This window comes from Punica granatum, chromosome 1 (assembly GCF_007655135.1).
Source record: "Punica granatum isolate Tunisia-2019 chromosome 1, ASM765513v2, whole genome shotgun sequence".
In the NCBI taxonomy this organism is placed as follows: Eukaryota; Viridiplantae; Streptophyta; class Magnoliopsida; order Myrtales; family Lythraceae; genus Punica; species Punica granatum.
In genome coordinates, this window is record NC_045127.1 from 47638770 (window position 1) to 47654586 (window position 15817).

At 37.6% G+C, this 15817-nt stretch overlaps 1 protein-coding gene across 1 annotated transcript; it reads left to right on the plus strand.

Moving 5' to 3' along the window:
* Positions 1–12025: 12025 nt before the first annotated feature.
* Positions 12026–13921, plus strand: LOC116193781 (AT-hook motif nuclear-localized protein 26-like). The gene has a single exon (XM_031522533.1). It carries the CDS (start codon positions 12649–12651, stop codon positions 13591–13593), a length of 945 nt encoding a protein of 314 aa, XP_031378393.1. The 5' UTR covers positions 12026–12648; the 3' UTR covers positions 13594–13921.
* Positions 13922–15817: the final 1896 nt, after the last annotated feature.

Genomic DNA, 15817 nt, shown 5'->3' on the forward strand with positions numbered 1-15817 from the left:
GATTACCCTGTGTGTGGAATTTTAGGTTGATTGGAAATTTGCCGAATGCATTAATTTACAGGTCTCGAGCAGCCGGAATGGTCATTGGTGGACCGCCCCGATAAACTCTAATTCCCGACCGTCTTGAGTTTAAATCCAATTTTTAACCAACTTTACATGATTAAACCGATTCATGTAAGCTTTTAATCAAAGACACATACAAACATTCCAAGCACACGAATATGGGCAAAATGATCACAATAAAATTAATTCGTCGGTTTTAAGTCCAAGAGATTAATCAAACCGTTTTGATGTATTCTTTGCCTTAGATTCTATGAGTTTACAAAGCGATTTGTTTAAATCTAATACATTTAACTTATGATTTATCATCCAATCAAAACTAAACAAAAAATACGGTCGCATACGATCATATATCACCCACGATCATAACACATATCTCATAGATTGCTCAGGGATCGAATCAAAATAATTTTGAAAGAACAATGACTAATTTGGAAATTCGGGCTAAAAATCTCGGGGACTGATTTGAGACAGCTTGAAAAGTTTCTTGGACTAATTTGAAACTTCTGCAAAGTTGTTTGGCTGAACCGGAATTTAAAATGGCTTGGGACCTGATTGAAACAGATTTTAAAGTTCGGGACTGATCTGGAAAAGTGGAAAATGTCACAGGGACTGAACTGAAACAAATTTAAAAGTTTTCTGTACTGGTTTAAATCATCAGAAAATTCTATGGCTGAACTGAAAATGTTGAAAATGGCCCAGGCTCGATTGAAACAAATTTTAAAATTCGGGACTGATCTAAAAAGGTGGAAAATTCCACAGGGACTGAACTGAAACAAATGTAAAAGTTTTCTGGACTGGTTTAAATCATCAAAAAATTCTATGGCTGAACTGAAAATGTTGAAAATGGCCCATGGATTCATTGAAATAAATTTTAAAGTTCAGACTGACTGAAGAAATGAAAAAATAGCGGTAGGGACTGAAATGAGACGGTTAAAAAAGTTTATAAAACCGGGTTTTGGTGTATTCAATCGACTTTATTCCTTAAAACCAAGTAAGCATGGGGTTCAATTCATGTTATTTCATTTTTTTCACTTCAAACAACCGGTTTTAAGGTCAATATTTAAAATTAGTCCGATTCATGTGAGATTCCAAAGGATCTTCATTCAAGTCATCCGCCAAGCATCGAAACAACGTCAAAACATGCAAGAGACACTCGAATCAGGCATTTTTAATATTTCCGGATCTTATCAGATTGCTTAAAATCCTTTTTTATGTTCATTTCAAGGCCATTTCGGCGTTAGCGTGTTTATTTGAGCCAAGTTCAATTTTGCAAGTTCATGTGAGTCATTATTCCAACATCACAGCCACCTCCCTACAATTCTTAGGACCTGTTAAGATCATGAGAAGTGGTTTAAGAGGATATTTAAACGGTTTTTAACGTCCAAGCTCATATTTTGTCGTTTTCATGTGTTTTCGGCCTTTAGAAGCAAACACACAACCTTCAATCACTCAAATAAGATTATAGGGGTCCTAAGCATGCTTCTAAAGGTCCAAGACAGTACCTTTTCCGGGTTTACGTCAGAAGGATCAAGAAGCTTCGAAAATTACTCCGACTAGAGCTGACACGGGTTGTCCAAGGATGCCTCGGTGGATGTGGGGGTCGAGTAGCAGCTGGGGAGCGGTAAGGCGGGTCGGCTCAACTTTAAGAGGACCTAGGGACCCAAAGAAGGTCCACAGAAACGGCTCAACAACAGCTTCTAAACATAGCCGTCACAACACCCTGCCAGAAAGAAACAAGAAAAACGAAGAAAACAATCCGCAAATCCTCAAGAGAGCTTGGGGAAGGTGGCACCACAACAGTTGCGACTTGAAACTGAGGGAATAGACGGGAAGAAGTTGAAAAGTAGAGAAGGGTGGTGACTCATGAAGGGGCCATGGACGTGAGGAATTAGAGAGGTCGAGAGGGAGAGTTGAGGTGAAGATGAAGGAGCTAAAGAGAGGGACTGCTAGAGAGAGCGAGGTCTAGAGGGTCGGTTGAGGGAGTTGGTTAGGTTTTTTTTTACTGTGTCATCAGCTGAGAGAGGGGAAAAATCAGGGCCAGTTAAGGGAGAGAGAGAGGAGGTAGGTAGGGGTCGGTTGCGTGAGAGGAATCGACCTCCAGCTGCCGGAGGAACAGACGATAGAGTAGAAGAAGGAGAGGGGGGAGGTGAGGGAGTGTTGTTGCGGCTGAGGGTTTTTTTTTTAGGGTTTTTTTTTCAACGGAGGAGGAAGGAAAGAAGGAGAAGAGGAGAGGAAAGAGAAGAATGAATGGAGGGAAAGCGAATCATGGGCAATGGTTAGAAGTCCTGATTGACTACTGATTGACCCTCCAGCTGTTTTCTGTTTTTTTTTTTTTTCAAATTTAGGATTTCATATTAAAAATTTAAATTTGACGCGCGTATAAACTAAAATTCTTGTCTTTTCAATTAGAGGTCAGAAAAACGATATGGGATCACCATTGTGTCTGAAAAAATTCATGGATCAATGTTGTGCGATAACATATTTTCCGGCCCCGAATTTTCATCCCGAATTTTGAAAATTGATGTCGACACACGTGAAATCCAAAGACGTCACGTAAAGTATTTTTTCTAAAAAAATATAAAATTGACGTTAAATTACGAAAATGGCATATTTTCAAAGGTCGTGAATGCTCGAGCAATTTGCTGAAAATACCTCCCTCCAATGGATGACAAAAATGATAATTTTGCCCCTCTAGAGCCAATGGACCGAAATGAGGTGCCGATAAGTCCCCTATAGCTTAGCAATTCCTCATCTCATCATTGGGTGCTTACTGATTGCAATGACACGGGATAATTTTCCAAATTATGAATCAGCCTGTGTGTTGATTTCATTCCATATACAATCATGCTTGACCATCCAAAGCAAGCTAGTCAATAATTATGATATTATACAATGATGAGCACGCTGAAGTTAGAATTTTATGAATTTGTTCCGAGTAGTGTTCGGTATTGGATCAATATATTCTTCCCGGCGTGTCTAGCAAGAATCTACGATCAAGTATATTCATATGATTACAATTTAATCTAATTATATCGGTTTTAAGTCATAAAATGAAAAGCTCCAACATTTGTTGGAGAGTGTCCTTCGATGTGCCATCAGAGAAGTCCGACTCAAGGTAGTGTGCGGGATTCCTAATGCACGCATATTCTTGATTAGTCATAGACCTTTTTGCTATACACAAGCCTTGATACAGAAGTGCTTCCGGAGGATTTTAAATTTCTCCGCTGCAGGTAAATTCATGAGGTGCTTTGGGCAAAACAATTTTTCTTTTTTATTTTTTTCATTTGTGTTTGATTCTCATGGAAGGATTTTAGTTTTAGCAGTTCTCAACTCAAAAATGTTTATTAGTTTCTTTTCTGGACATGTGAAAGGAAATTGCAAAAGGACGCTTCGAAATCTTTGGGCCTTTCTTGAAGATAGAAAGCTCTAAGGGCTCCAATGTGTCACGCGATTTCTTGGGCTGACTAATTGGGCTCGGCAACATTGTGGCCCATGAAATTTGAACAGACTGCCGGAAACAACAGGAATTAAACTTGCACCTTTATCAAACTATGCTAAAATACCATTTGGAAATCTAATATTTTTCCTTTCACTCTACGATTCAGAACATCTAATTTTTGGAACAACAATAGGACTGGAACAGGACGCTGCAAGAGTCCATGTACATATACATACATATATATATATATATATATTATCAATACATATTTCTGGCTTTCATTCATATATAATATATATAAGCATGTTATCACATAGTAGGCCAGATCAACCATAACGTAATTTCCAAAAAGAAAAGCCCGAGAGAAAGCTTAGTGAAATGAGAAGAAATTGTATCATATCAACATGAACATCAATAAATCTCAGAAAACTGAGAGCATCTATTCGTGCAATTTACATGCTTCAAGTTAAACTTATCTCATCTTTGAGTATATATATATATACCAGACTTAATTAATCCTGATATCAGTATGTTCGATCTAGCTAATTTGCCGTCCGACAAGGCCAACTGTTTGTTTACAACAACATAGAGCATACACTAGATTATACTATTGTTTTGGGCGGATGGCACTAGATTATACTGGAAAATCTCTTGACATGCATTAGTTGAATATATCCCTATTAAAAGGCTTTGTCGAATTTCAATTTTTTTTTATCAAGCTCGATAAAGATGCAAGGAGCTAATTAAGAAATTAATAAAATCGATATAGCTGCTAGATCATGACCTAAGTTCTTCGATCGATCTCCGTACATATTTTGTGCTAAAAGAATAGGTTAATTTACTAGAAAGCAAACAATTTTCATTACTCAATTCTCACCAAAACCCTAATTTATTATTAACATAGCCTGTTTATATATTTTTATACTCATTTTCAAAGTCATATATATTAGTTTACATTGCTTCTCAATGATTGTGTGTGTACTTGAGGCTGCTTTTAGGAGGGGGCTAATACTCTTTTATTAGACAATTCTTTTTTTAGCCCTCTTCATGCATTTCTTAATTAGCTTGCTATTATTTAATTTTTCAAAATTTACTAATTGGGAGCTGAATTCAAGGACGACAATTAACTGGAAAGAAAGTTCTTCGACAAACTAACAAACTTCTCTTATCCAGATAATGGAACTCAATAATTTAATTTCTTCTTGAACATAAAGTTTCTTTAAATAGGCATAAAATATGCTTCTTGTGTGTGAGAATATTGGGGGAAAAAAAAGGAAATTGAAGGAAATTCCTCTACACCGATGTTGCTTTGATTGGAAAACAGACACGATGAATATTATTAGGTATAGATAGATATAAGTATACTTAATTTGTTCTTTAGAACTGGGTTATTATTGGATTTGGATATCATTATCAAATAGTTGGCAGCGTTCCATTTCCAGTTTTTTTTTTTGCTAGCATGTCCTTTGTTAATTATAAAACACAATTATTTATTTTTTCAAATATATAGTTAATTACTACGTTAATTTGATTGCTTAATTAAATATAAGTATTTATTACTTTTTCTTCAGACGGATGTTCTTAATCATGTTAATAATTGTTTCGATTCACAGGCTAGGGAAACCCTTTAATTTATTAGGTATAGCCTACAGAAAATTAAAGGGCTGCATAAGATTTCATAAAAGGAAATCTAAGTTATATTTATTGTCAGCTCCATTACTAAGAATTTTTATAGTTCGCTACTACTAATTAGTCATCCTAAGGGGAGAACGAAAAATTTGACAGAAAATTAATCATCAAAATTAAACCATTTCGCTTTAGGGGTTGGTTCACAGGTACAATCTTTATAACTTCATGGTATATCCGTGCTTATTTGTACTCATTTAGGAAAACATAGTGTTTAACATAGCATCAAAAACCCATATTATGTCAATGATCTATCTCAGCACGTGCTATGAGAAAAAATCAATTAAAATGCACCAAACTTGTAAATAAGATGTCAATCACATGGGTAATTGCCATAATTATTGGTTCTTCTCCATCACATTATTTTGTGATAAGATCATTTAAGAATTTCTTCAGATCGGTTCATCCTTACCCTCCTCCAGCTCGTACTTTTAAGTTAACTCGTTTATTTCTGTTCCATGTTAGTCCTAATTCCTTCTGCATGCATAAAGCTTGCTTACATTTGAAAAGGAGTAAATAAGCTTGGCATATAGTATTAGTGAGGGATCTTCAAGCTTAAGTTTTGAGAAAAATGTTTAGCGATAATGGTCAATGCAAAGACTTTTCGGATGACACTAATTGCTTAGATTGAATAGTTAACCAAGACAGTTGTGCCTTGTGAGACAGAGTCATTTTCGACAAGTACATATTCGATGGAATCCAATAACTTTGAAATCGCTTCCGTTAGGGGGGACGACTCGGCCTGACAAAAGATTCCAAATTGATGTTTCTGTAGATCACATGGGTTACCAAAGTCTATCGCTTTGCTTAGCATCTAATCAAGTTCCATTAATCTAGAATTTTACAATTAAGATACCCACATGAAACCAAAAGAGGGTTCAATTAATTAAATCTTAATTATCCTATGAGAGGAGCATGATATGCAGCCCAAGAAAGAGGACAAGGGGCTATAAACTCAGGCCGGAAAGTTAGGGCTTACCGAGAGAGCAAAAACAAAGGAGGAGGGACCAGTGGGCAAAATCCGAGGCTAATAGGTGCCTTTCACATGGAGAGGCCATTTTATTAATATTTGCATTAATTATTTCCCCATAATTTATTTTATTAATTAGCTCCCTCTCATGGACTTTGCTTCGAGATAAATAATTGTTTATGAGGAGAGATAGTGATGGGTTTTGATTTGTTTAAGCAGCACCAAAACTTTTGATTAATTTGTATAATATATTACCAAAGTCACCACCAACTAACGGTGCAAAAATTAGCTGTTATGAAATTCCTTGTTTTCCATCACTTTGTAGGCGTTGTTGGGATATTCATATTTTTTTGGCCAAGTAAGGGTAGATTTCGAAGACTTTAATTAGTTCGAATAGTCAGAGTATGGATTGCTATTTATGATTTATTATATGATGGTTGGTCTTGAATTTCCTCTCTATAATGTGAACTGATACGTACACTTATCCTTTTCGATGAACTTTTTTCCCAGGGCATTTGTTTTCCCTAATCATGTATTACACGTGTATCGTTGTCTCATTATCTTAGCATACACACATTTATATAATATTTTAAAATTAACTCGATAATGCTAATTGGCTATATACACACACAGAGAGATCTATATGTAGATGGTAGAATTATATCTGGAGTCTTCATTTTAGAATTCTGTCTTAAACCGTGAAAAACATGTAGTAAGGTGCCGACTCCAATTCAATAGATTAACAAATTACATGACTAAGTTATTTTGGCTTATTATCAAAATATTATTCAAAGATTCATTTCACTTGATAAAACCATGATGATTTTACAAGTCCATGGGATCTTCTCCTTCTCTTTTTAATATTTTTTTGGGGGAATTATGGGTTTTAGAACAAAAAATGAAAAAGAAAAACGAGGGTGCTTAAGAAGAGCAAACACGAATTAGAGAAGGAAATTTGCACAGCTAGCGTTGCGGGGACTTATAATTTCCTCCCACATGGTGGGGTTGAACTCCGCTTTTTATTTTCCCCTTCCTAATAATTAATTAGCTCTAATAATTTTTCGCATATTAGAGAGGTCATGGATACAATAAAATAAAAATTCTAATAGTTAATAAAGAGACACGGATAGCTCAACCGCAAGAATCAATGCTAGAACTGTCGGGATTTAATCCCACATGGAAAAAAAATGAAATAATAACCATGGATTTATATGAGGTGTGAGTATTACCACTAATCAGCTTAAGCTTTTAAGTGGAAATGAGCCCAAACCTATATGAATCCAATGAAAATTCAATATGGTATCAGAACTTAGGTTACGTCGTATGCACGCCCATATGATAGAAAAAAAATGGAAGAACAACCATAACAACCATGAGTTTATATAAGGTATGAGTATCACCACTTATCAGCTTGAACTTTTAAGTGGAAACGAGTTCGAGTTCGAGTTCAAATCCTATTCCGTCCAGCACAGTTAGCTCCTGTTATGACCTTGCCCTCCTCTTCAGCGTCTGTTTCTGCTCCTCCGTAGTCCAGCTTCAGTTGCGTCTGTTTCTACTCCTCCTTTGTCCACTTCTGTGTCTAAATCCATCCCATTCAGTTCAGCATCACAGTTCCTCTACTCAGCTGCTTTTGTACAGCAGCATCAATCATCTACTGATCTGCCTTCTGTTGAGTCTGGTTCTTATGTTGCTCCTAATTCTGTTCTGTGTTCTGTACAGCCTAGCTCTGCACCGTCCTCTTCTTTTAAGCTTGTCTCTGGTCATCCTATGATCACATGGTCTAAATCTGGTATTTATAAACAGATGATTATTCTTTTATTTTTTTCATATGGGATTATAATTTTCAACGAGAACCTCTCTGTTATTAGGTGAGGATATGCACCATTACACTACACATTCTTCCTCAATTAACTAGTTAAATGGCATGTGTTCCTAAGAAGAACAAAACTATTCATTACTGGAGATAAATGAGGAAAATGATGTTAATGTTGCAAATATAGCCATTCAATAAGCATGGATTTGGAAATTCAGGAGAATAAAATTATATGGCTAAAAACTACGGGATGTGAATAAAGGGGAAGGGGGCTCGTCTGTCAATTTCGATATTTTTTTATACAATAAATTAATTATATAGAAAATATGCAATAGCTGGCCGATCATTAAAGTCAGCTATATCTAGCTTCCCTAGGGAAAGATAGGGGGGACTCTCCGGCATGCCACTGTCCACAGTTCATGAGATCCCACGACTCTTGGATCAACGTAGGACGCCCCTCTACTGGTGATATATATTAGTATTAATATTTAAGAGTCAAAACATAACACTGTCCTCATGTATATATATGTGTGATTATATAGGCTCAATGAAAATTCAATTCATATAGTATGATTTCAAAGTTTTTCATATCGATCCATCTAATAGTTAGAATATTTACACGACTGAGTCCAATCAGTGTGAATCTAATATCAGAAATTTTGACAGAGGGCATTACGGACCTCATCAAGTAGGTAAATCGAGAGAAATTATTCCCATAGAAAAATTTTCATTTTCAGTCAAAAAAAAAAAAGAGAAAGTCGGGAATTCTGTGTGCACCTACACATAATGAAAGAGAGAACAGCTTGACAGGATCCATATAAATGAGTAATATTTGATCAAAATACTTATGATTGTGAGATCATTATAGATGTTACTCACTCGTCAAAAATTGAAAGTTTAGAAATGCATGCATGCATCATCCGTCTATCCACTCAGCTAAGTCCGCGGGGGTTTGCTGATCAGATAAGATCAGAATCAAGGACGGATGGAGGCAGAATGAGCCAAGACAAAGCCAGCCCACATCTCTGCGTGTCTGACTTAGCTAAGCAATGCAATGTGTAATTGTCTGTCTCGTGCTCAGCGCTGGGGTTGTGTGTTGGTGCGTGCGTGGGTGTGGGTGTGGGTGTGGGTGTGGGTGTCAGCGCCTCCCACGCGTCTCCCTTCCTTCCCTCCCTCCCTCCCTTCTCTGATCTCTCCCCCCAACCCCCCCCCCCCCCCCCCCCCCCCAAGAGGCTAGGCTCTTTTTTGAAATAGATTCTTATGATAATATAGAAAACAAAATAATTTTTTGAATTATACTAGACCAATTTAGATGCTTCAACGCTTATTTTCTGTTAAAATTTTGGGATTCGATTTTTGTGAATAGAGAAATTCACGATTGGAAGAATTTTATTTGCTAAATAATAAGATCTCATAGCCTATCGATCCGAAGAATAAAATTATGACCCAACTATGATCAACTTATTATACAGATAATGTGGGATATCTCATATTAATGTGGGATGCCGCTCGTTATATCAAAGGCACGTTTACAAATTAATCACAAGTAGGGAGCATCCAAATTGTCACATAATCATGTGTCGTGAACTAGAATCGTGGCATGCTTTTGCGATTTCTTTTATGGTGGATGACTAGAGACCCATGAAGTTTGTGATGCCATATAAACAAGGAAACGAACTAATTTCATTCAATTCATTTTGATGTAACATGTAATGCTAATTTACCGTTTTAGGCCTTCCGCATTTTCTTTTTTGGCAACATGTCATGTCTATCTCTGTCCTGAAAAAAAAAAAGAAACACGAGAAAAGAAAAGCAAATGAAAGGGGGAGGAAGAGACTGATACAAGAACCTAACCTATATATCTATATCTATATATATATATATATATATCCTTTTGTAGTGCTTATTGCTCTAAACCACTGATCACTAAAAATGGCAATATTGACATGATTTGGAATGGATTGTTACCCGGACAATATTTGTTACTTTTGTTTTGGTCTTCATGTCTCAAGGCAAGGGGACTCCCCTCTGCTCTACTCTACGTGAAAAAGAAGAAATTAGTCCCCAAAAAATTATGAAAATGAAGAAATTAAAATGGACTGTCCAAATTGTTATAATTGGCCAGACATGACGGCCGGAAAGTAGAAGAGCTAGCACCAAATATGGAAGGACAGTTAGGAAATGGACCCATCAGTAGAGGGGGGAGCGACACGTGTCACACCAAAGATTGAATGGTGGACCATCATGCTATGCTAACACTTCTATGTTGCAGGACAGGCTCCAGTTGGGTCATGATTGATCATTGACGATGACTCCTCTCTTGTCCTTCCCTTCTTTCGTTCTTTGTTAAGACCTCCATAAATGTACCTTTATATCTAATCGCAATGTGTTAAAGTAAGACGAAGAAGCCAAATTAATCCATATATCGATCTATGGTTATTTTGGTTCTAGATATGCTTGTAGTTGGTTTTTTGAACTGCTCAGGTGATACTATTAGGTCATTAATTCCCGATCTAATTGCAAGAGTATTCGCGTCATATATAATGGGGAGAATGAAGTGATTAGATGACAAGTAGTTGAATCTATATGTATCTCCATATGCATTTTGACCGTGGTTTGATCTTTTGTTGTACCCACATTTGGTGTGCTTGCGTCTCGAGGACCCAATTGTCATGGGGAAGATAAACATTGGGCAAAGAATTAATTAATAAGAAGATAAAAAGAAAAAATAAATAAAGAATGAATTCTTGGACAATATCATATGTAGCAATAACTAAATCGATGGGAAGAGATAAGGTTCTCTTCTCTCAATGAACCATGTGGAGTTAAGAACATGGAGTGAATATTTACCCGGATATATATTCATGCTCTCTCTCTATCTCTTGCACACACTCCCATTCACTCGTAGAAAGAGAGAGTAAACATGGACTACAAGAGGATTTATATGGACTACAAGAACATGGTATTGATTTACAGTAACTCTATCAGTCACCATCTGTACTGTTCTATTCAACTATCTACTTACTAAGTGTCTAATGACGTATTAGCACGGTATCGCAACAACATGATAATGCGGATAAACAGATTTGCTACAGTAGTATTCATTGCAAACACCTGTACCTCTCTATTTTCCCTTTACATTAATTATCTCTATTCTCAACTATCCTGATAGGGCCCCTCTTAAAGTGGATCTTTATACTAGTGAAGAAAAAGAAAAATTAAGATTTATTAATATTAATTGAGTAACTAGTACAAGACGATTTTGTATCAATCATATCATATCATATCTTTTTTGTAAATCAGGTCATGAGTGTTCATAGCGTATTAATTGATGCTAATTCTTATTTGAACTCCGACTCGACTATGATCAAGTAATATTGAAAAATTGCTTGTCTTCCAACTATTTTCAACGCTGAGGAAGAGCCTCCGCCTGATCTCTCTTATAAATTAAATACCCATACAAGTGTTTGGTACTTTGGAATTCTGATTATTTAGCAAATCTCCGAATGAAATACTTATTTAGGACATTTACATTGCAATTAAATTCCGCTCATGGAACACAACTTGTCAACTAATATGTAAGTCGTGCTCTTCTTACGTATCAACTATCAATCAACTTCACCTTGCTAGGGAAAGGGACATGTGGGCCCCATCCACCGCCCAGCTGTTCTAGCTCTCAAAGCTGAAAACTGATGAGGCATATACTCTCCCCGCAACAACCTATTTCTCTCCCAAGACAACCTTTTATATGTAATGCATATATCTCATGACATGTATTATAAGCCAAATGCATGTTAAACGCGTCAGCACAAAATGATATCAAATTTATGACAAAATATTATTTAAAAAATTATTCTTCTTACCTAAAAGAATTATTAAGTATTTTGATACAGTATCATATCATATATAAGTTATATACAAAACTTTCCTCACTATTTATATTTATCTAACCCAAAAAAAAATCGTAAAATCCAAAAACCTAGAACCTTAAAAAAAAGACTCTTCATGAGTCTCAAGGTCTAATCAACCCCAAACAAGATGACAAGATCCCTTTCTCTTCCCCTTCCCCTCCCTCCTCTCTCTTCTCTCTCTCCACCATTCACCCTTACTCTCTCTTCCCTTCCCTCTCCCTCTTTTTTTGTAAAAGAGGACTCCTTTGTCTTTGCCCCTCTCTCCCCGTCCAAGTGCAGCTCTTCTGCAGCTTTTAGTCTCTAGATAGCCAAGCCAATAGGGTAGATAAAATTCAGCTCATCATCCCTTTTGTCGACAACAAGACCAATATTCTCACAACATCATCATTACCTTTCTCTCCCCTTTCTTCTTCTTCTTCCTTCCTTCCTACCTTCTTGTTCTTGGTGGTGATGAGGAGCTTACCCATACCAGAAAGGCAGCAAGAAAAAGGATAAGACTTCTTTTTTCTTTCTCTTCTTTTTCTTTTTTTAATTGTAATATTAAAACCCCTTTCTCTCTCCACTCTCTAGCTATAGCAAGCTAAGCTCCCCATCCATTTTCCATTTGATTCTTCTCCCAATCACAGCCGCAAAAAGCTTTGGTGTTTGGTTTTTGGGTTTTCTTTTTCTCTCCTTTTTTGCATACAAAAAAGGGAAAAAATTTATTGGGAGCTTAGCTCATTAGAACTCTTTAGGTGTGGGGGAAAGAGGAAAGAGGCCTAAAAAGATGGATCCAGTTTCAGCTCACGGTGGCCACTCCCTGCCGCCTCCTTTCCACACTAGGGACTTTCAGCTCCACCACCAGCACCAGTTCAGCCTCCACCCCCAGCACAACTCCGAGGATGACCGCACCGGCGGTCAGAAGCGGGAGCGTGATGAGACAAGCGACAGCAGTGGGAAGGGCGGAGGCGACGGTAGCAACGGCCACAACAACAAGGATCTTGCGATTATCTCTGGCGGAAGCGGAGGAGGTGGAGGGGAGGGAGAGATCACGAGGAGACCCAGGGGCCGGCCCGCAGGCTCGAAGAACAAGCCCAAGCCCCCCATCATAATCACGAGGGATAGTGCCAACGCCTTGCGGACCCATGTCATGGAGGTGGCCGACGGATGTGACATCGTGGAGAGCGTGGCGACCTTCGCACGGCGCCGCCAGCGGGGCATCTGCATCCTCAGTGGGACCGGAACCGTTACTAACGTGACCTTACGCCAGCCCGCCTCCCCTGGCGCGATCGTGACGCTGCATGGACGGTTCGAGATCCTGTCCCTGGCAGGCTCTTTCCTGCCTCCACCGGCCCCGCCTGCGGCCTCGGGGTTGACTATATACTTGGCTGGCGGCCAGGGTCAGGTGGTCGGTGGCAGTGTGGTGGGGACTCTAATGGCATCCGGACCCGTAGTGATCATGGCAGCTTCATTCAGCAACGCAGCATACGAGAGGCTCCCGCTGGAGGATGAGGAGCCAGGGATGCCGATCCAAGGAGGAAACCTAGGGTCTCCTGGTGGTGGAGGAGGAGGACAGCAGCTGGCATCACAACAGCCTCCGCAGCCGGCACATCAGCAGCTCTTGGGAGATCAACAAAATGCAGCTCTATTTCATGGGTTGCCACCAAACCTACTCAACTCCATACAATTGCCGTCCGACACTTACTGGCCAGGTGGACGACCGCCGTACTGATTAACCATCGGAAGTTCTTCAGATACGCGACCATTTCTCTCTCTCTCTGCGGATTCGTTTCATCTCACATGAGATATGATCACATTAATCTGACATCCTTTTTAGCTAGCGAGCTAGAGGTCAGTGGAGTTGGGGTTAAAATTAAGTAGAATTTGCGAGGTTCTAATGATGATTTTGTTTGTGCTTCTTGTTGTTTAGGTCTGTTTCCAATTTAGATTGATGGAGGAGCTATGCTTTTTCTATGTTTTCATTTGAACAACATAATTTTCTGTAAATTCCTGGTGAGGCTCATTTTTATGCAAAAACATATCTGCCTGTTTTGGTCCAATTATTCAAAGAGACAAGCCTTGTTGGTGTGGTGAAATTGATCCACTTATAAAGCTAATTACCTAATTGTTTGCCAGTTAAAGCTTCATCAACTTCTTCATTTGAGGATGATCAAATCCTTCCATAGATGCCAATTTCTGTCCCTTTGGAAATTTAGCAATGAGATGGTGAAGTATAAGAACTTCACCTTTTACCCAAAAAAAGAAGAAGAAGAAGTAGAAGAAGAAGAAGAAAATTTACCAAATTCACATGCAATTTCCCTTCCAATCCCGTTATGTGAGTTCATTTCAAGAATATTAAGATGAACTTTTAGTTGGAATCACCTTGTAAAATAAGGCATCCAAGAGGTGGGAGTGTGGAACATGTGAGTTCAAAACTAATTTGGTCAGAACTGTAACGCAACTTATTAATAGACTATTTTGTCTGTACGTAATAGAGATTTCAACTATCATGTGGAAAGTCCGGTGTTTCATGCACAAGCTGGCATGACCCCTAAGAGAGAATATTGAACATTTTTCTCTCTCTCTTAATTACGTTACGACGTTATGGCGGGAGTATATATATTGGTACCTTGACATGGTAAAAATCAATTTTGGTTAGTTCAAATTATTCTTACTATCCTTTTGAGGTTTGATGCTTTTCCGTCTTCTCTGGTTCTTGATTTAGCTTAAATCACTTGCATGGGATAAAGCGGGGACCCAAGTGTCCCATTTGGATTCATCATGATGATAAAAAGTCTATGAATGTACATACATACAAGTTAGAATAGCATATAGTTTGACATGATAATTAAACAACTTTCTGTCCAGCACATAGTGGAAATTTAATTTTATCTAATTTAAGGTTGTGCCTTGGCTAGCTAGGTTTTTCCATTTTCTATTTTATTTTTTGAGAAGGTCAAAAGGAAAAAGGGTTTCATTAATGTCGGGGTGACGAGCTATACATTTATGAGAGGGAGCATGGAGATATGTGGGTTTCTGAGTAATGTCTCCCAAACAGACATATATATGAAAAGTACCTTAAATTTTAAGCATGAGCAACAGCTAGCTAGGGTTTTCACAGGAGGACAAGGAAGGAGGAGGAAGGAGACATGGAAATATAATTTCGTTAATTGCTCTACACGTGCACTGCTCTGAACAATTTTGCACCTTCTCGAGGCAAACAAAAGATAAATAAATATTTTATCTAATATAAAATATAAGAAAAATAAAAAGAAAAGAGAAAAAATAAAATGCAAGAGTTAATTCCCAGTCTCATCTTCTATTGGATGAGCAGTTCATGAAAAATGGGCTGTCTCTCTCGGGGGATGGGGCAGCTAAATACATGGTACCCATGCCAAAATTTCATGTTTCGAATCTCCTTTGATGAAGATCTCCCATTATCTTATATGCGTCTTGAATTTTGGAACCGATTAAATATTCATAAAGTGCAATGGGATGAATCTTTTATGTGAATTTTTTGATATATTTCGGGTACTTAGGTTTAAAGTTCATATAATTTTTTTTTAAAATACTTCACACTCATTGCTTACTGGATAAGCAATTAAACAGCACATAGCCTCATTTGCTCATAATTGTTCGCTTGGCACATGCTTTTTATCTCCAGTCACGAATTTGATCATGTGTAGTAATTTCTTTTCTCTTTTTAAACTTCAATGTTTTAAATGAGTCCGTTCTACCGACTCTTTATTTTCTTTATCTTGGCTATCTACTAGTTTCTTTGCTCAGTATGAGAGGATTCATTCAACTAAATTGATATAATCGCTTTATATACATTGTATATGCATTCTCGAGCTTACACTGCGATGTGGATATGACTTCCATAGACTTCTTCTTCAAACATCCATTTATCTATATGTCTATGTATATATATATATATATATTACATTTGTATCTAT